The sequence below is a fragment of the Neophocaena asiaeorientalis genome, unplaced genomic scaffold, assembly GCF_003031525.2.
Source record: "Neophocaena asiaeorientalis asiaeorientalis breed wild unplaced genomic scaffold, Neophocaena_asiaeorientalis_V1.1 scaffold138, whole genome shotgun sequence".
NCBI lineage: Eukaryota > Metazoa > Chordata > Mammalia > Artiodactyla > Phocoenidae > Neophocaena > Neophocaena asiaeorientalis.
The window spans coordinates 4,517,867-4,535,103 of record NW_020172632.1 but is presented as its reverse complement, the minus strand read 5'-3'; the positions used below and the strand labels follow the sequence as shown (position 1 = coordinate 4,535,103).

The 17,237-nt window shown below is 46.4% G+C and overlaps 1 protein-coding gene across 1 annotated transcript in view; it reads left to right on the top strand.

Moving 5' to 3' along the window:
• Positions 1-15,575, top strand: part of RAB3B (RAB3B, member RAS oncogene family) — a 58,064-nt gene extending 42,489 nt beyond the window's left edge. The window contains exons 4-5 of the mRNA XM_024739278.1: positions 3,136-3,260; positions 15,002-15,575. Coding sequence (XP_024595046.1) covers positions 3,136-3,260; positions 15,002-15,189 — 313 coding nt within the window. The 3' untranslated portion in view covers positions 15,190-15,575. The remainder of the gene's footprint in view (positions 1-3,135; positions 3,261-15,001) is intronic.
• The last annotated feature ends 1,662 nt before the right edge of the window (positions 15,576-17,237 follow it).

Sequence of the window (17,237 nt, the reverse complement as noted above, 5' to 3'; positions counted from 1 at the left end):
TCAAAAAGTTCACAGATGAGAGGAGAGGACAGATCAGTGAGCAGGCAATGAAAACATCATGTGACAGGTGCAGTGATGAGAGTGGCACCAGGGCTGTGGGAACCCAGCGGAGGGCTCTGACCCAGCCTGGGAAGTCAGGGTAGTTGCCCTGGAATTGCTGACACATATGCTGCGTTTTGAAAGATGAACAGGAGTTAGCCAGAGGGACAAATGGGTAAGAATGTTCCAGAAAAATAGTACATATGTGCAAAGCTAAGAAGGTAAGTGAGAGGGTAAGAAGAGCAGAGGTCATGAAGGATTTTGTGTGCTGGGATGAGGGATTTGGATTTTATCTGGTAGGTGAGGACATTTGAACAGGGAAACAACAGGTTCAAATTAGTGTTTTAGAGAGATCATTCTGGACATAGTGCTAAGTGAATCCACATATTGCTTCCCTATAAAGTTTATCCCTGGGCTGGGGGTCCAAGTTCATAGAGATTCAATATCTTGATACGATAGAAATCGGCACAGTTCCCCAGAGGTATAACCTCTGAGCAACTTACATCTTTCTTCCTGGAGCATTACTCACAGGGAGAAGAGAGCACGAGAGGAAGGGCACGTGAGACAGAGGCCCAGGACCCGGTGCCCCTAATCAATGGAAAGGATGGGGAAGATGGAGCGTGTGTGCCTGGCTCTTCTTCACAATCAGAGAGGCTGAGTAGGCTGGGCACACAGCAGCAGAGCTGGCCAGTGCCAAGCTTGTCTCCCGCTCTTCTTTGCCCAACAGCTACCCTTTGAAGGCTTCCTGTCTCCCCAGGAACAGTTGTCATGACTATGTGCAGCACTGTTGGTGCCTTGGAGCCTTGAGCTGGGAGTGGCCTTGCAGGCTGCTTGCCATGTTCTCCCCGCCCACCCCCTGAGTTCTGAGCATCAGTCTAGGGTGCCACCCACATGCCTGTCACCCATGTGTGGTCCTTCTTAGTCTGTTGGTCATCCCCTTCTTCCTCCTTTCTCCCCCTTTCCTTTTAACAAGTCCTTCTCTCCACCTTCCTTTTTTCTCCTTTCCTCCCTCTTTTTTCCCCTCCTCTCTCTTTATGCCTCTTTTTTCTCCTGCTTTTTTCCTTTCTTGTTCCCTCTCTTCCCTCCTCCAGTCATGATTTTTCTCTTCTCCTCCCTTCTCCCATGTCTCCATCTTTCCCCCCCACCTCCACCACGAAGTGATTAGCTCTTTCTTTAAGTATCTCCACACTGCCCGTTCCCTGTCGGCCTTGACCTCCTTCCCTCTCTCCATCAGTCGCTGTTCATTCTGCCTCAGGCACACAGTGCCTTTAACACCTGGTGAAGATTCCTCCAAGAATAACCTAAGTTGCTAATCTGGGAGCTGAGCCTGGATGGTGGTGGGAGGAGGGAGGAAGATGACAGAAGAGTGGCATGGGAGACTTGGGGAGTTGGCTCCATGTACCTGTCGTGAAGCTGAAGACTGAATGTCTATCTTTCCCAAGCTCTGGCCTTTAGTTTTGCCTCTGGGGAACTTGGTCCCAGCCTAGCACCCACCTGCCATCTAAGCCCCAGTACCCAGCACAGAACCTGGCTCTCTGTCGGTTCACCACAAATGGTGGTTGAGTAAATTCCAGCCTTTGAGGGAGTGGCTTTTCACCCTTAAGGAGAAGATTGGTGGTGAGATGAGCTTTAGGAGCAGGGTTGTCTATCGGTCCAGGTTGCAGTTAGGGTTAAGTTAGATTGTCAGTGTCAGGATAGGGTCAGATTTTATTTAGATCTGCTTCAGGATCAATCATTTGCTGGCTTCTTCCTTCACCAGACAATCAATGATTTTTTTCTCTGTGCTCTATGCTGGGGGCTGGTACCCCAAAGATGAATAAGCCTGTCCCTGCTCTCAAGGAGAGACAGATAAATTCAGCCAAATGTGACAGGCGCCACAAAAAAGAGTAGGGGAACAAAAGGGAAGGTAATTGTTTCTACCTGATGAGGTATTTGGGGACAGAGTTAGGCCAACTACACAAAAAGATGTCTCCTCAATAAAAAGGTCTGATTTTATTTCCTCTGTTTAAAAGTTTGTTTCTCATTATAAAAGTAATACATGCTCACTTTCAAAATTTTGAAAGGTAAAGTATTTTTTTAAAGTTTTGGGACTTCCCTGGTGGTACAGTGGTTGAGAATCTGCCTGGCAATGCAGGGGACACGGGTTCGATCCCTGGTCTGGGAAGATCCCACATGCCTCGGAGCAACTAAGCCCGTGCACCATTACTACTGAGCCTGCGCTCTAGAGCCTGCAAGCCACAAGTACTGAGCCTGAGTGCCACAACTACTGAAGCCCATGCACCTAGAGCCCATGCTCCACAACAAGAGAAGCCACCACAAAGAGAAGCCCGTGCACAGCACTGAAGAGTAGCCCCCGCTCGCCACAACTAGAGAAAGTCCGCACGCAGCAACAAAGACCCAACACAGCCAAAAATAAATAAATGAATAAAATTTCATAATCATCCTACGTGAGGGAAACCACTGCTGACATTTTGGTTTCTACAAATAATAATGATCTAAGGCCTCAGTGAAGATTTATGAATCACAGAGGAGGAGGGAGAGGCTTGTTGGGCCAGGGGAAGCTTGAGAAGCCTCCCCCAGGCAACTGTGGGATCAGCCCTGAGCCTTGGAGGATGACTTAGTGTGGGGAAGGGATTTCCAGTAAAGGCAAAGGCACATGCCATGGAAGAGCCTTTGGGGAATGGGTGAGGTTTGTGAAGTGAGAGGAAGGGTGATGAGGCTGGAGAGACAGGATGTAAATGGTCTTGAACGCCTAACTGAGGGATCTAGACTTCATCGCTTAGCTAGTCCAGGGACCAGAGAAGGCTTTTAAGAAAGGACGAATCATCTGATAGATGTTTTAGAAAAAGCTCTCTGCCTGTGAGGAGAGGGCATTAGAGGTGGGCTCCAAATAGCTGAGTGAAGTTTGCAACCAGGGCTTAAGGGTCAGCATCTGTGACAGCCAGCAGGAGCAGAGGTCTGACTGTCCTAGGATGAATTAGCTGACAGTATCTTGTGTGTTGCGAACCCCACTGAAGGGGCTTCTGTGAGCTTTGCAGGGTCCTTTCTAGCCTAGGAGGATGTCGTTAACACCGTCATCTCTCTGTCTCTCTTTAGGGCTACTCAGATCAAGACCTACTCCTGGGACAATGCGCAGGTCATCCTGGTGGGGAACAAGTGTGACATGGAGGAAGAGAGGGTTGTTCCCACCGAGAAGGGCCGGCTCCTCGCAGAGCAGCTGGGTATGTGCATGACACGTGTGTATGCACGGGAGTGGGGCAAATGGAGAGGACAAGTGTGTGTTTGTATTTGTGACATTAAGGATGTGCTGTAATTGTGAATTATGTGCATATGTGCTCTGTGTGTATTGTTTCATATTTGTGTGATGTACATATGGGCTTTGTGCTAGTGAATTCTAGGTATTCATTATTTATTATACATGTATATTTTGTTACATTGAATGTATAAATAATTTTTTATAGATTTATTTATTTTTGGCTGCGTTGGGTCTTCGTTGCTGCACACGGGCTTTCTCTAGTTGCGGTGAGCGGGGGCTACTCTTCGTTGCGGTGCTCAGGCTTCTTCTTGCGGTGGATTCTCTTGTTGTGGAGCATGGGCTCTAGGTGCATGGGCTTCAGTAATTGTGGTGCGCAGACTCAGTAGTTGTGGCTCGCAGGCTCTAGAGTGCAGGCTCAATAGTAGTGGCGCACGGACTTAGTTGCTACGCAGCATGTGAGATCTTCCCAGACCAGGGATCGAACCCATGTCCCCTGCATTGGCAGGCTGATTCTTAACCACTGTGCCACCAGCGAGGTCCTTTAATGAATAAATAAAATGTAAATTTATGAAATCATTTTTTTAACCAGCTCCTTCCACAAAGGATTTGAGGTATCCTATAAAAATCATCGTAGTATCAATACATCAATAAAAAAATAAGTGAGACAATTGAAGCAAAGCGAAAGCAAGTGTAGGAGAACATAAGAGGAGGCCAGGGGTGAGATAAGTGTATATTTTATAAGTTTTTGGGCATGTGCAAGAGTTGGGCCAAAATATTTGCTTTGAGCTTCCCAGCAACCATTGCAAAGAGGGAAACATAATCAGTTACATGGTTCAGAGATGGTCCTTAAGATGAAAACAAACCTATTATTCCAGAGAAACACTGCTCTCCACTGGCAACTGTAGAGCAGACTCTATATGCTGAATATGACAACGTCCTTAATATCAAACATGCCTTACAGCAACTACAACACTGAACATCGTAGGCTGTGTCTTACAATTTCTCTCAGTGTAAACTGATGCTTTGTCACCAAAATACAATTCACGGCAAAAGTAATTGCATGAGGGATGAGACAACATGGTTTAAGCATGCAGCTCAGTGATGCTCTGACTTTTTCCAAGGTTAAAGCACCTTGATCCTTGTGCTCCACTGAGACCCAGGTGCCTCAGATGTGTCTCAGTGACTGCACAGCAGGACACCTACCTACACTTGCTTAAAAGAGCAGCCTTTCTTTTCTTCCTTTTTTTCTTTTCTTTTCTGTATTGAGGTTCAATGTGAGATCACCTTAGGGAAGTCTTCTTCTAGAAGAATGAAGTACTGCTTAGCTTTTAGCCAGTCTCCCTAAGTATTTCTTACAACCTACGTGCTGTAAGTATTGAGGAATAGGGAGTTTAAAGTTATATTCTCTGCCAGTTTCTGAAGTACAGATATTTGGGCTGGTAGGTGGGAAAATTGTATAATATACAAGTGTGAGTTGTGTCTTGTATATATTTGTGTTATGTGTATTGTGAGTAGATGTATAGGAGAGTGTCCTATACTTCTTTCTTCCCTCTCCTGTCCTCCAGTGTGTCCTGGAATAGAAATTAACACACTGTAGGTGCTTAATAAATACGGAGTCTGGGCCATTTGGCTCTTGATGGTTCTTACCCCATCACAGAGGTTCTCAGGATCCAGAATGTGCCTCTACCCATTCCCATAGTTCACAGAACAGTGAGCATGTAGCGAAGCCCTCACATGGGTGACCTCAGGCTCTCTCTTTATGTCTTCAGCCTGCTGTCGCCGAGACTCCCAACGCTGTCCCTGGATCAACGATGTACCATCTGTTTGAAAGGCTCTTTTCTACTCCCCATCCCCTACTTTTATCCAGCTGTTGAAAGCCCACTCAGCTTTCAGAACATCTTCACTGCTCTGAAGCCTCTTCCATATTCCCCCAGCTCTTTTCTTTGTGCCCCCACTTAGTGTACCCCGTACATGCAACAGGCACAGTACCCATCACACTTGGGTGCACTTGTTTCCATATTTGTCTCCAGAAAGCTCCATGACGACAGGAAGTGAGTCTTGTTTATCTTTATACCCACCGTGCCTGGCAAATGGCCTGGCAGTGAGTAAACACTGCAAGACTATGGATTAACATTTTATGGAGTCAAGTATTTGGCTACTTCATTTTACTTCGTTCTAATTATGACTTCCTGAGCTCCTACTCCATGCCAAGTACTGTGCTGTGAAATAGGCTATGTTCCCTGGTCTGAGACAGAAATAGGGATCCACCTGGTGATCAATGTTGTGATAGAGGGATGTGCCGGGGTTGTGGGAGCACAGAGGAGGCACATATTCAGTTGGGGTCAGAGAACATGACGCCCACTCTGAGTCTTGAAGACAAGTAGGAGCAGCCAAGTGAGAAAGAAAGGCAAGGACGTTCGGGGGGTGGGGGGGAATAACACTGGCAAAGGCAAGGAACAGAACTCTGTGTTTAGGGAACCATAAATCATTGGATTGTGTGAGTCTAGAGTAGTGCTTCTCCAAGCGGGAGACTCATGTCACTGGAAGTGTGCAAGATGATTTTATGTATATATTTTGGTGTGTATTAGAAAAAATATATAATCAGCATGTCAAGCCCTTAATGTTAAACAAGACTAAGTTTTTAAAAGGTGAGTTAATTTTATATTTGGAAAAAATATAGCCAGCATGCCAGACCCTTATGACTAGCATTTTAAAAAGGTGTGTTAGTTAAACATATATTAGGTGTTTACCATGTGCCGGGCCCTATTCTAAGTGTTTAAAGTATTACTCATTTAACTTAATCCCCCTAGAACCCTCTGAGATAGGTACTTTTCTTATATCCAAGTTGTTCTTTTAACAGACGAGAAAACTGAGGCACAGAGAAGTTGAGTAACTTGCTTAAGGTCATACAGCTAGTAACAAGTAGAGTAGAGTCAGAATTTGAATTCAAGCAGTAGTCTGGCTCCAGAGCCTGTGCTTCTAACCATTTAACCTCACTATACAGCAAATATCGTAATAACGGCTGGCATTATATGAAATGCTTTGCATTAATTATCTCATTTAATTCTCACTATAAGTCTTCAAGGTAGGTCATGTTCAATACTCTGAAAAATTAGGTTCTTGCTCAAGATTACACAATTAGGAAGTGGTAGAGCCAATAAAGATCTATCTAATTTATGTAGGAAAACAGATGGAAGTGAGATTAATTCTTACTACAGGGTTTAGGAAGGTACTTAAAGAGGGCCTTAATGAATTGGTTAGATTTGGGGAGGTCGAGGTGACCCATCTCAGTCTTACACAACTTCCTGAGCTTTCCTCTACTGCTTACCAGAACTTGCCTATTTACATGTCTGTCTCTCTTGGTAGACCTCAGCAGTAGCAGGGGTTACGTCTAAAATTTTTTTTCATTATCCCAACCACCCAGCACAGGATAGATACTCATTCACTCGTACATTTGTTTATTGAAAAATATTTATTGAGCACATACTCTGAGCCAGGTTTTATCTTGGCACTTAGCTGTGATTCTTACTGTCACGGAACTAATGGGGGAAAGGGACACTAAACAAATAATTATACAAATAAATATATAATTAAAAATTGTGTAAATGGGTGAATTGTATGGTATGTGAATTATATCTCAATAAAGCTGTTAAAAATTGTGGTAAGTTCTATTTGACTTAGGACTCTCATTATGGCAAGTGATAAAATCCCAAATTAAACAAGCTTTAATTTTAAAAAATAGAATTTATTAGCTTATGAGTGCAACTTAATTGCACTATTTCTTAGCTTTGTGTATGCCTTCAGCCTCTTTCTATAGTCAGACTCTGAATGGGGAGTAAGATGGATGATGGCAGCTCCAGATTCATATCTTCCGACTTCTGCAAAAAGAGGATTCTTGCGGGCTTCCCTGGTGGCGCAGTGGTTGAGGGTCCGCCTGCCGATGCAGGGGACGGGGGTTCGTGCCCCGGTCTGGGAAGATCCCACATGCCGCAGAGCGGCTGGGCCCGTGAGCCATGGCTGCTGAGCCTGCGCGTCCGGAGCCTGTGCTCCGCGGCGGGAGAGGCCGCAGCAGTGAGAGGCCCGCAGGCCGCTAAAAAAAAAAAAAAAAAAAAAAAGAGGATTCTTGCTCCCAACTACCTTATGTCAATCTCAGGGAAGGCTGTGATTGGCTACCATGCCTGTCCCAGTGGCTGGGGGAGGCAAGTATTGTAACCTATCGCCCCACCACAGTTGTTTAAAGTAGAAGTTCCATAAAGGAAGGAGTGGTGGACCGATAAGAGTAACGTAAGTCCACTGCAAGTGCTATTAAGAAAGTAAAAAAGAGAGAAACCTAATTTTAGACTGGAGAGTCAAGATCTTCTGAGAAAGTAACGCTTAAGCTGAGAACTAAAGGATCAGAAAAAAATTAGGCAAAGATTGAGGGTGGGTCAGGGAGGGGAGTGTTCTACATCAAGACCAGCCCTAACGTAGTTTAGAGCTGAAAACGCTCATGAGATTTGAAAGACCATGTTGCAGGGACTAACTAGTCAAGGGGAGAGTAGTGGGAGGTGAGGGTGGAGAGGTGGGCAGGGGCCAGATCATGCAGGATCTTGCAGACCATGTCAAGAATTTCACAAGGATGTGATCATATCTGCGAGCAGTGAGAGAGGATACTCAGCCTTCCTCATCCTCACCCTCTGCTACACCAACTATTAAGTAAGTCTCAGTGATCTGCTTGCCAGTGCAGTAGGGCCATCCTCTGCTTTATGGGATTCCTCTTCAGAACTCCCTTTCTTTTAGTGTTTCTCAGCTCTCTCAGCCAGAACTACTGCTGTGGCCAGCAACTAACATTTATTAAAGCTTTGAGTAGCAGCAGGTCTTCTATATCCTCAAAGTTCCTGGGACATGGATGAGGCTGTAGAGACGCTGAGGCAAGTGGATCTTTGGGAGGGCAGAGAAGTTTCAGGGACTCCTATTCCAGGAAGCATGACATGTTAGGGCCTCTACCTCTTTGTGCGGCTCGAAAAGGGGCTCCTTGTCTCTTCCTCGATCTGACTGGGAATGGGTCTAGACTAGAGCCCAGGGATGCTAGTAAAAGCGAAATGTGCTTCTGCCTACAAGGGCAGGAGAAACCTGTTCAAAATGTGGTTTTGAAACATACACATAAACACTCACTTCAATGAAGTGTGGAGGGAAAAGTATCAGCCTAGGAGTTTGGAGACTGAGGGTTTTATCCTGCTTCTGCCACTAGTTTACTGTGTAACCTTGAGCATCTTATTTCCTGTTTCTGGGTCTCAATTTTTCCCTTTTGAAAAACAGGGGATTTGGATTAGTTGAGTGGGAAGGTCTGTTCAGCTCTATCCCTCTGACTCCATGATTTCAATTCACACAATTCCCCACTCATCACTCAGTCCCCACAAGACCCTTGTACGGCTTTGCTTATTTTAGGTTCTTGATAAATGTTTTTTGGATTGGGGTGAATTGAAACCTTGCATCACTCAGCCTGGTGCAGAGAAACAAAGACCTAGCTGACATTGAGAATAACTAACCTTGGTGTAGTGACTTATGATTCACAATGTGTTTTCACAACAATTCTCTTGTGACCCTCACTCTCACTCCTAGTCTGGGAGGCAGCATTGTCTTCAGCTCCATTACACTGAAGAAGCTGAGTTCAGACCACTTATGTTTTCTTGCATGCAATGAGCTGTGCCACATTTCCGTGTCTTTCTTTTTTCACTTGAAGATTATGTAACTTTTCTAAGCCACACAGGTCATAGGTGGCAGGTCCAGTACTCTAACTCAGCCTTTAGACTCAAAATCTTAACGCTTCCATTGTATCACCACCCAGTGGTGTTTTCCCAAAAGCTTGTAGTAGTTTCTCTTGAAATTTTACCCTCGGTCCCAGTGTTGGTGAGAATTCTTTAGATTATGTTGTGGTAACACATAACCCAAGTCAGGAGCTTGGATAATAAAGGTTTATTTCTCACTCACATTACATGCCAGCAGCAAGTCAGCTGCAACTCTGTCCATGTCATGCAACTCTGAGATCCAATCTGAGATGCCTAAGCCACACAAAGACTCTCAAAGCTTCTGTTGGGACTTGGTATGCCCACATCCATTGGCCAAAGCAAGTTACATGATGGAATCTGATGTTGATTGACAAGGGAGATACGTTCCTCCCACAAGGAGGCACTGCAAGCCACTTGGCAGTGGGGGGAATATAAAATCTTCTACAGGGAGGGCGGTGAAAAATCTGCCACAATCACTGAGCACATGATGGACCCTGGTGCCATAGAGGTGAATAAGTTCCCTGCTCTCAAGTTGCTCGTTGACCAGGGAAGCAAAATAGTAGAGAGATAATCTCAACGTCCTGTTTACTAGCATTCTTCACCCTTCTCCAGCTCTGTCTCTCTATTGAAACCACCCCCTGGGAAGTTGACCTTTGCAGGCTGTGTTTCCCAGCCTCCTGTGACAGTGGCTTCTGGCTGGGTTTAGCCAAGGAGAGACACTGGCAAGTGATGGGAGTTGGGGAAAAGAGAAAAACCTGCATGTGTGTCTCCCCCACCCCTTGGCAGGCTCCCCGAGTAGAGGCTGCTCCTCTTCTCTGACTCCTGCTCCCACAGTTTTAACTTCCTTTGGCCCCATTAATAGTTTTCTTTTCTGTTAATAATCTCTGGGTTTCTTCAGTATTCTGTTTGGCCTCTTAGTTCTTCTACCACCCATATAACAAGTTCCCTCTAGTTAAAATTTTAAGAATAGTTCCCATTTTCCTGATGGACTCTGACTGAAACAATCATGTCAGGTACCATGGGAGTCTAGGGGAGAGGTGCATTGTATGTTCTGAGTGGTGGAGATGGGGTGGGGAGAGAAAGGGAAGGCTCTGTGGAATCAGGGATTCCACAGGTGAGTAATGAAGAGGATTAGGTGTAGGAACTAAAGAGTAGTAAGTAGCATGAGTAAAGAAACAAAATAAGAAAGTGTCGATGTTTCTGGAGCATGGTGTGAGCCAGGAGGATGAAGCTGTGGAAGTGGACAGAGGCTGAGCCATGCAGAATCTTGGGTGTCAACCTAATGAGGCTGGATATTGGATGAATTAAACCTCTTTGAGTTCCAGTGACACAAATCTAAGTCAAAATAGCTCAAGTTATAAGGACAGGGGCATAGCAGAAACAAAACGGAAGAGAATGTTGCTGGAAATGAGATGGTTAAGAAATTAAGAGCCAGGGTGTTGGATGGATTGTCCACCTGAAACCCAAAGTTCCTGAGAATGAGTACAAGCCTGGGTGGAAAGGAAGACAGTGAATCCCTTGCCAAAATCATCAGTGACCAGAGGGGCTTGAGTTGAAGACTGATACAAGATGGAGATGATGAGGTATCAGAGCAGGCTAGAGAAGGGATTTGAACATAAAAGTAGAGGAGAAATGTTCTGGGGCAGTTTCAGGGTGAGGAGAAGCAAGTTTAGCTAGTTGTGAGTTTCTGAAAAGAGTTCTAAAGTCAAATTCGGAAGCAGGCAGTGTGGACAGAGTGAGTGGAATCTGTGGGGCTGTGACAGCTGCCTTTGGACAGGATAGGTAAACAGGAGCATTTTGGGGGTGGGAATCATCTCAGATTCAATTAAGAATTGGGCCCGATTAAAGGCAGCAGAAATTCCATTGTTCTGAAGCCAATTAGAGGGAGGAGAGGACTGGAGGATAGTCTGATTAAGTGGTCATCATCTTCCTGAGCTCTCTAGATTCTCAGCTCCTGAGGCTCCTGACTAATGAACCTGAGGAAAGGTTACCACCTGGGCCTACTAATGAAGAGCCTTCCAGGAGTCTGACAGTCGTTGGGTGGAGGTGCATTTGGGATTGTTCTGCTAACAAAAGAGACCCACGAGCTGGCCAGGGTCACGCGCCAGTTACTTGAATGAGAGTTCTCATACTTTGGGTATCTTTGAGACGGCAGTGATGACATCTCCTTGGCATGACATACGCGCTCTCCGTGTTTGGTTACTTACTCCCTCTTCCGTCACCACTTTGAGCTTGCTGCTCTAATGATAACAAACTGCTATGATCATACTGGGATATACCAAGACTGTTTTTTGTCCCATTATATGTGTTTATGAAGTTTCCCCTGCCTGGTGTCCTATACAGGCATGTGCTCACACATGTCTTTATCTAGCTGATATCTGCTTAAGAATCAGCTTCTCCAAGAAGACTTCCCTGGGCCCCAGGCTCAGATAAGTGCCTCCTCTGTGCCATGACAGTTCCCTCACTCCCCACCCTTCCAGCATTTATCACACTGTCAGTGTGTCTATCTCCGCTTCTCAAGGTTAGGAACCTCATCTGATTCACTTCAGTGTCCCCAGTGCCCAGCACAGGGTTTGCCGTGCTTATTGAGATGAGTTCTCATGAACCCCACTGTCCACAGCCCCTCAACCACATCCTCCATGCTCATTCCCGTCTCCTGCATCCATCTGTCTGTTCATTCAGTTAACATTCACCAAGCCCCTACTCTTCTGGCTGGTACTGGAGCTCAGATGAATGACGTGGTCCCCGCTTGGGGAGCTCCTTGGACTTCCACCATGCACGGTAACACGTGCTGTGGCAGAGGGAAGCACAGAGGAGGAGGCAAAGCCATACCTAAGCTGAGTCCTAAAGAATAAGTTAGTCAGGTGAAGAGTTTTGCTCTGTTCTGGCCTTAAAGACACCCATCGCCACTAACTTTTGGAAGCCTATTCCCCCTCTCCTCCCCTGCCACTCTCTCTCTCTGCCGCATTCCTGCACAGCCTCTGGTTTGCTCTACCTGGGTTATAGTGTATTCTGTCACTGTCCCAACTGAGAGTGAGACAAGGGGGCATAAGGGATAGAGCCCTGGCCCCATCCCTGAGCCTCAGTTTCCCTATCTGTAAATTATAAGTGATAACCCTTGCCTTGATCCCCCCCAAAAGTTGTTTTAAAATTGTATTTGGGAATCGTTAAGGACTATGAACGTGTGAGGGACTGACACTCTGATAAGTGTGTCTTTTCTCCACAATTAGATTTGGTCTCCCCTTGTCCCTGGCACTCAATGCAAGACCTGGCACAAAGTTAATATTCAGTAGAGACCTGGTTTATTGATTGACCCTGAATGATGAAGAAAAAGAGGCTTTCCCCAAAGGCCCTGGGGACTGATGGAGGGGCAAGGAAGCTGGGACTCAGATGGGCTGGGAACATAAGGGAAAGGGAATGGTCATGTATTACACGTGCCAACCACTTCACATACTTTTGTGCATTTAATTCTTATTACCACCCTATGAGGTAGATGATATTCACCCATTCTCCAGATGAGGATACAGAGGCTGGGAGAAATTAGGCAATTTGCCTGAGGTCACACAGCTGGTAGCTGACAGAGACTATATTCAAATCCAGGCTGTCTGACTTCTGGGCTTCTTCCCACTGCCCACCTGCACAATGGGACACGTCCTCCCCTCAGTGCCAATTCCACAGAAGGGATTGGTGATCCTGGCCTTGACCTGTGTCCCCATCTTCATCCAAACTGATGGTTTAAGCCTACTTACTTCTTTACCTGTTTGCCCCTTTCCTAGGCAAGCAACATATTCCGCCCACTTCCCCAAACACTGTCACTTGTAACAAACCAGTCAAAGGCCAGAGAGTCAATGTTTATGATATTTGTTAAGGAAAAGCTACATGCTGGAGGGTCTCTCAAGCCAACTGCGTCTCTACAGCCTGAGGATAAGGAGCCAGCAGCCGCTTCCTTCTTCATCACATGTCCTCAATTAGCAGGCACTTCTGCACCTTGCTTTCTCAGGTCGGGAAATGGGCTACAGGAGAGGCTGTCAACCAGAGGCGGGCTGGCAGGAATTGCGAGTGCCTTCAAGCTGGCATGGCCCGGGGAAGAGGAGCCCTGTTTTTACCTGGGGGCTTCAGCCCTCTCTGTGGACAATGGGATAATAGGGAAAAGGAGGGAGGAGGAAAGAGACCCCCCTCCTCTGTGGGGGAGGATGACAAAAGAGGGAGGAAAGGGATGAAGGGGAAGTGAGAGGAGCAGATGAAAGACGAGCAGAAAGAAACTGTCATTGTAACAGGCAACTTCGTACAGCAATTTATCCATTGTCTCGCTCAGTCCTCCAGGACTGCTCTCAGCAGGAAGATGCTGTTGTTATTCCCATTTGACAAACAAGGAGGCCGAGACTCAGAGAGGTTAAGTGATTCAGAAAGATGAAGTGACTTGCCCAGATTCAGACACTGTGGTAGTCAGATAAAAGCAAAGGAGGCCGAAACGGGAGGCAGGGGTGTGTATGGATGTAGGAGCTAGCCAGACCCAGATCTAAAACCAGTTTCCACTAACACAGTCACGTGACCTTGTGTGAGTTAGGTAATCTCTTAGAGCCTTCATTTTTCTTTTGTAAATTGGAGATGATTATATTTACCCCACAGGCTGTTGTGAGGATTAAGGAAAACAATATTTGTAAAGCTCCTAGCATGGCATCTGGCATATAGTAGGCACTCAATAAATATTAAGGATCCCAAGGAGTATGAGAAACATAAGGGGAAAAGAAGGAGCTAACATGGAAAAAAAGGAAGAGGGAAGCTTTTGAGGAGAAATAAAGATGGACTCAGAAGGAAGGGAAAGAGGAAGGTGGACAGACAAAAGAGAAAGGAGTAGGCCGACGCAGGGACATGATGGAGAATGGAGGCTTATGCTTCTAAGGGCTGCCACCAACCTGGCCAAGACCCTCAGTTGGAAAGCAGCCACTTTGTCTGAATCAGGAGGGCCTTGCTTGTGTCTCCTGGGACAACCAAGTTCTGTTCATTGTCACAGAAAGTACCTTTAAGGATCTCAAGGTGCAAAACAGACAAGAATGTCTCACCCTTCAGGTGCAGTTTTTCCTGGGCAATTTGTTGGGTCCGTGTGAGGAGCGAGAGATCCAGGGCGATTCCTGGAAATTCAGGGAGGAGGAACCCCTCTGAGGGGAGATAACCCAGTGTGTCTGTGAGTAGACAGAGCAAATGAAGCTCTGCTTATCCAGTGTGGATCTTGGAATGTCTCCCAGAACCCAGACTAGACTGGCCAGGCTGGGGTGAGTAGAGGCAGGGGAAAGTGGAGTGAAAGCCCTGGTCAAAAAGGACAAAGCTTGGGCTTCTTATACTGGTGACCTTGGGCAGGTCAGCTTACTTCTCTGAGCCACAGCGTGGGCATTAGTGAAATGGAGAGGGTCTGCCTGGACCCTCCTTCTCCCAGGGGTGACATGAGGATCAAATGAGATAATGGATGCTGATCAATGCTTTGGAAGCTCAAGTGCTGTGTACACATAGTCAAGTAGTCACTCTCAGAAAACACCTAATTCACACACACACACACACACACACACACACACACCTGCCGTGTTATCAGGCACAGGACTATACACTTTACATGCATCATCTTGTTTAACCTTGAAATAATTCTATGAGATACATAAAATTATCCCAATTTATAAACCAGGGAATTGATTCATAAAGAAAATAGGTGACTTGCCCAGGGTTACACAGCTGGTCAGTGATAGAGCCAGGATCCGTCTGACTCTAAAACCAGTGCAGGTAATACCTGCCCAGTACCCTCTCCTTGAGGCAGAATCCTCTGCCCGTGGAATTAGGCCTCCTTGCTTTACTCCTGAGCACTGGCTGTATTAATGCAGAGTGTTCTGGCCAGGGGGCATGAAAAGGAAGGGAAAGATCCTTACTGCTATCTCTCTTCTATCCTCAGGGTTTGACTTCTTTGAAGCCAGCGCCAAGGAGAACATCAGCGTGAGGCAGGCCTTCGAGTGTCTGGTGGATGCCATTTGTGACAAGATGTCTGATACGCTGGACACAGACCCCTCCTTGCTGGGCACCTCCAAGAACACCCGTCTCTCGGACACCCCGCCACTGCTGCAGCAGAGCTGCTCATGCTAGGCAAGGCCCACCGTCCTGATCTCACTTCATTGTGGCACCACACCCACTTTGCTTCTCCGTCATACTCTGTCTTCCCTCAGCTGATTTGCTGCTGTTCCTTGCCTGCAGTGAAAGTGGAAGCATGCCCCTGGGGTTCTGTATGGATGGCCCCACTCACAGACACTCAGCACTAGACTAACTAGGTCATAATGTGGGCAGAGGTTCATTTTACAAAAGGAGAATCCACTTTATGAAGGGGATTCACTACAGGGACTTGGAAAAGCGAGTCTCTTTCCTGCCTTTAAAATAAGATTTCCTCCCTTGACCAAAATTTGACACACCCACGCACACTTTTCAGGGCCTGGCCAACTGTGTAAAGTGAGACACACCTGCATAGCTAATCCTTTTGAAAAAGACCTCTCCATACACAACCTGCTTGTTTCATATCAGGCTCCCTGTGGGGCTTCCTCTCACCACTAGACAAGCCTTGTTTCTCAAAGCCCTCGCCTGTTACCACGGATGCCCACAGGGCCTGGGCAGTTGCTGTGGTGACAGGCCAGAGCTAATCTCCAGAGAGCTCAGCCTCTCTAAATGATGCTGAAGGAGCAAAGGCTGAGTCAGAAACACACTTAAAAGAAAAAGATTATCCCCTGCAAAATGTCAAAGGTTCCTGCTATATGAGTGAGCAAGTGCATGAGCTCAAGAAAGAAAAAGAGAGAAAAAGAGAAACACAGGCAAGATAAACAGGTCACGAATTTTTTCTGATTTTGCTGCTTTCCAGTAGGTTCTTAACTGTGGAACTCCATGACACTGGTCATTGGTTCTTAGACTCCCAGAATCTGGAAAATTTATAGTTGGTGGAATCCCAAATTTTACCAAGTCTCACTCGTCAATTCCAATCTTCATGTCTCTGACAATTGGCTGTCAAGCCTCACAGCCAAATCTCTTCTAAAGCATACCTTCTAGGCAGGGATGGGAGCTCAGTTTCCACACCATCTTTGGCCATCTCTCATAATCAGAAAGTTTTCCTTGCTTTAAGCTGATATCTGCCTCCTGGAAATTCTTCTTCCTCTTCCCACTCCATTTGTACCAGCTCTGCTGTCAGAGACTTCACAGTCTCTGCTCCCTCTGCCCCGTGACACCCTTAGATGATTTGAGAACAGAAATCATGACCCCTGGAATCTGCCCTTTCTCTAAATCAAATAGTTCTAATCCCATCTGCCCTTCTTCTTAGGGTCTTCTCCCCATCCTGCCCTTTCCTCCAGCCCATGTTTCAATCACTCTTGAGTAGTCCAACTGGGAAATGTGATTCAAAGCAGAATAAATCTAAGGGGGTATGACCCTGAAAAAATTGGGAAAAGTGAACTCAGAGGTCCCAATCCTAACCTCATTCTCCTGAGGGTGAAAGCTTAGTTTCTACTGAAGAGCAGCTGTGAAACTCCTTCTGGTGGAAGCCACTTAATTAAACACCCAAAGAAAACAAAAAACAAAAAACACGCCTCTGACACCAGCAACAAACTGAATGCATCTGTTCATAGTTCTAGCTTGTTTGGACACAGGCACATGTTTGGTTTTTAACTGAAATAATGATGTGGAGCTAGCAACGATTCCTGAAAATCTTTCCTCCCAGCCTTGGCCTGAATCCCCAGCTTGACACTTCAGAAGTCAGTGGGGGAGGAGGGAGAGTCTCTCCCAAGTTTTCTCTCCATTTCAAATGCAGCTTATTTTCCTAGGAAAGTGCATTAACTAGCGACAGGTCCAATGACTACATAAAAGGACCCTTCAGGGTCAGCTCTGTGGAGATGTTGCCTTCTTTGACACAGTGCAGAGGATGGCGCTTTGGACTTGGAATCAGGAGACTCAGACTCTGCCCTTAAATCAAGTGCGACTCTGGACCAGTTATTCCCCATCACTGAGTCTTGATTTCCCACTTATAAAATGAGGGAGGTGGGCTTCCCTGGTGGTGCAGTGGTTGAGAGTCTGCCTGCCGATGCAGGGGACACGGGTTCGTGCCCCGGTCCGGGAAGATCCCACATGCCGCGGAGCGGCTGGGCCCGTGAGCCATGGCC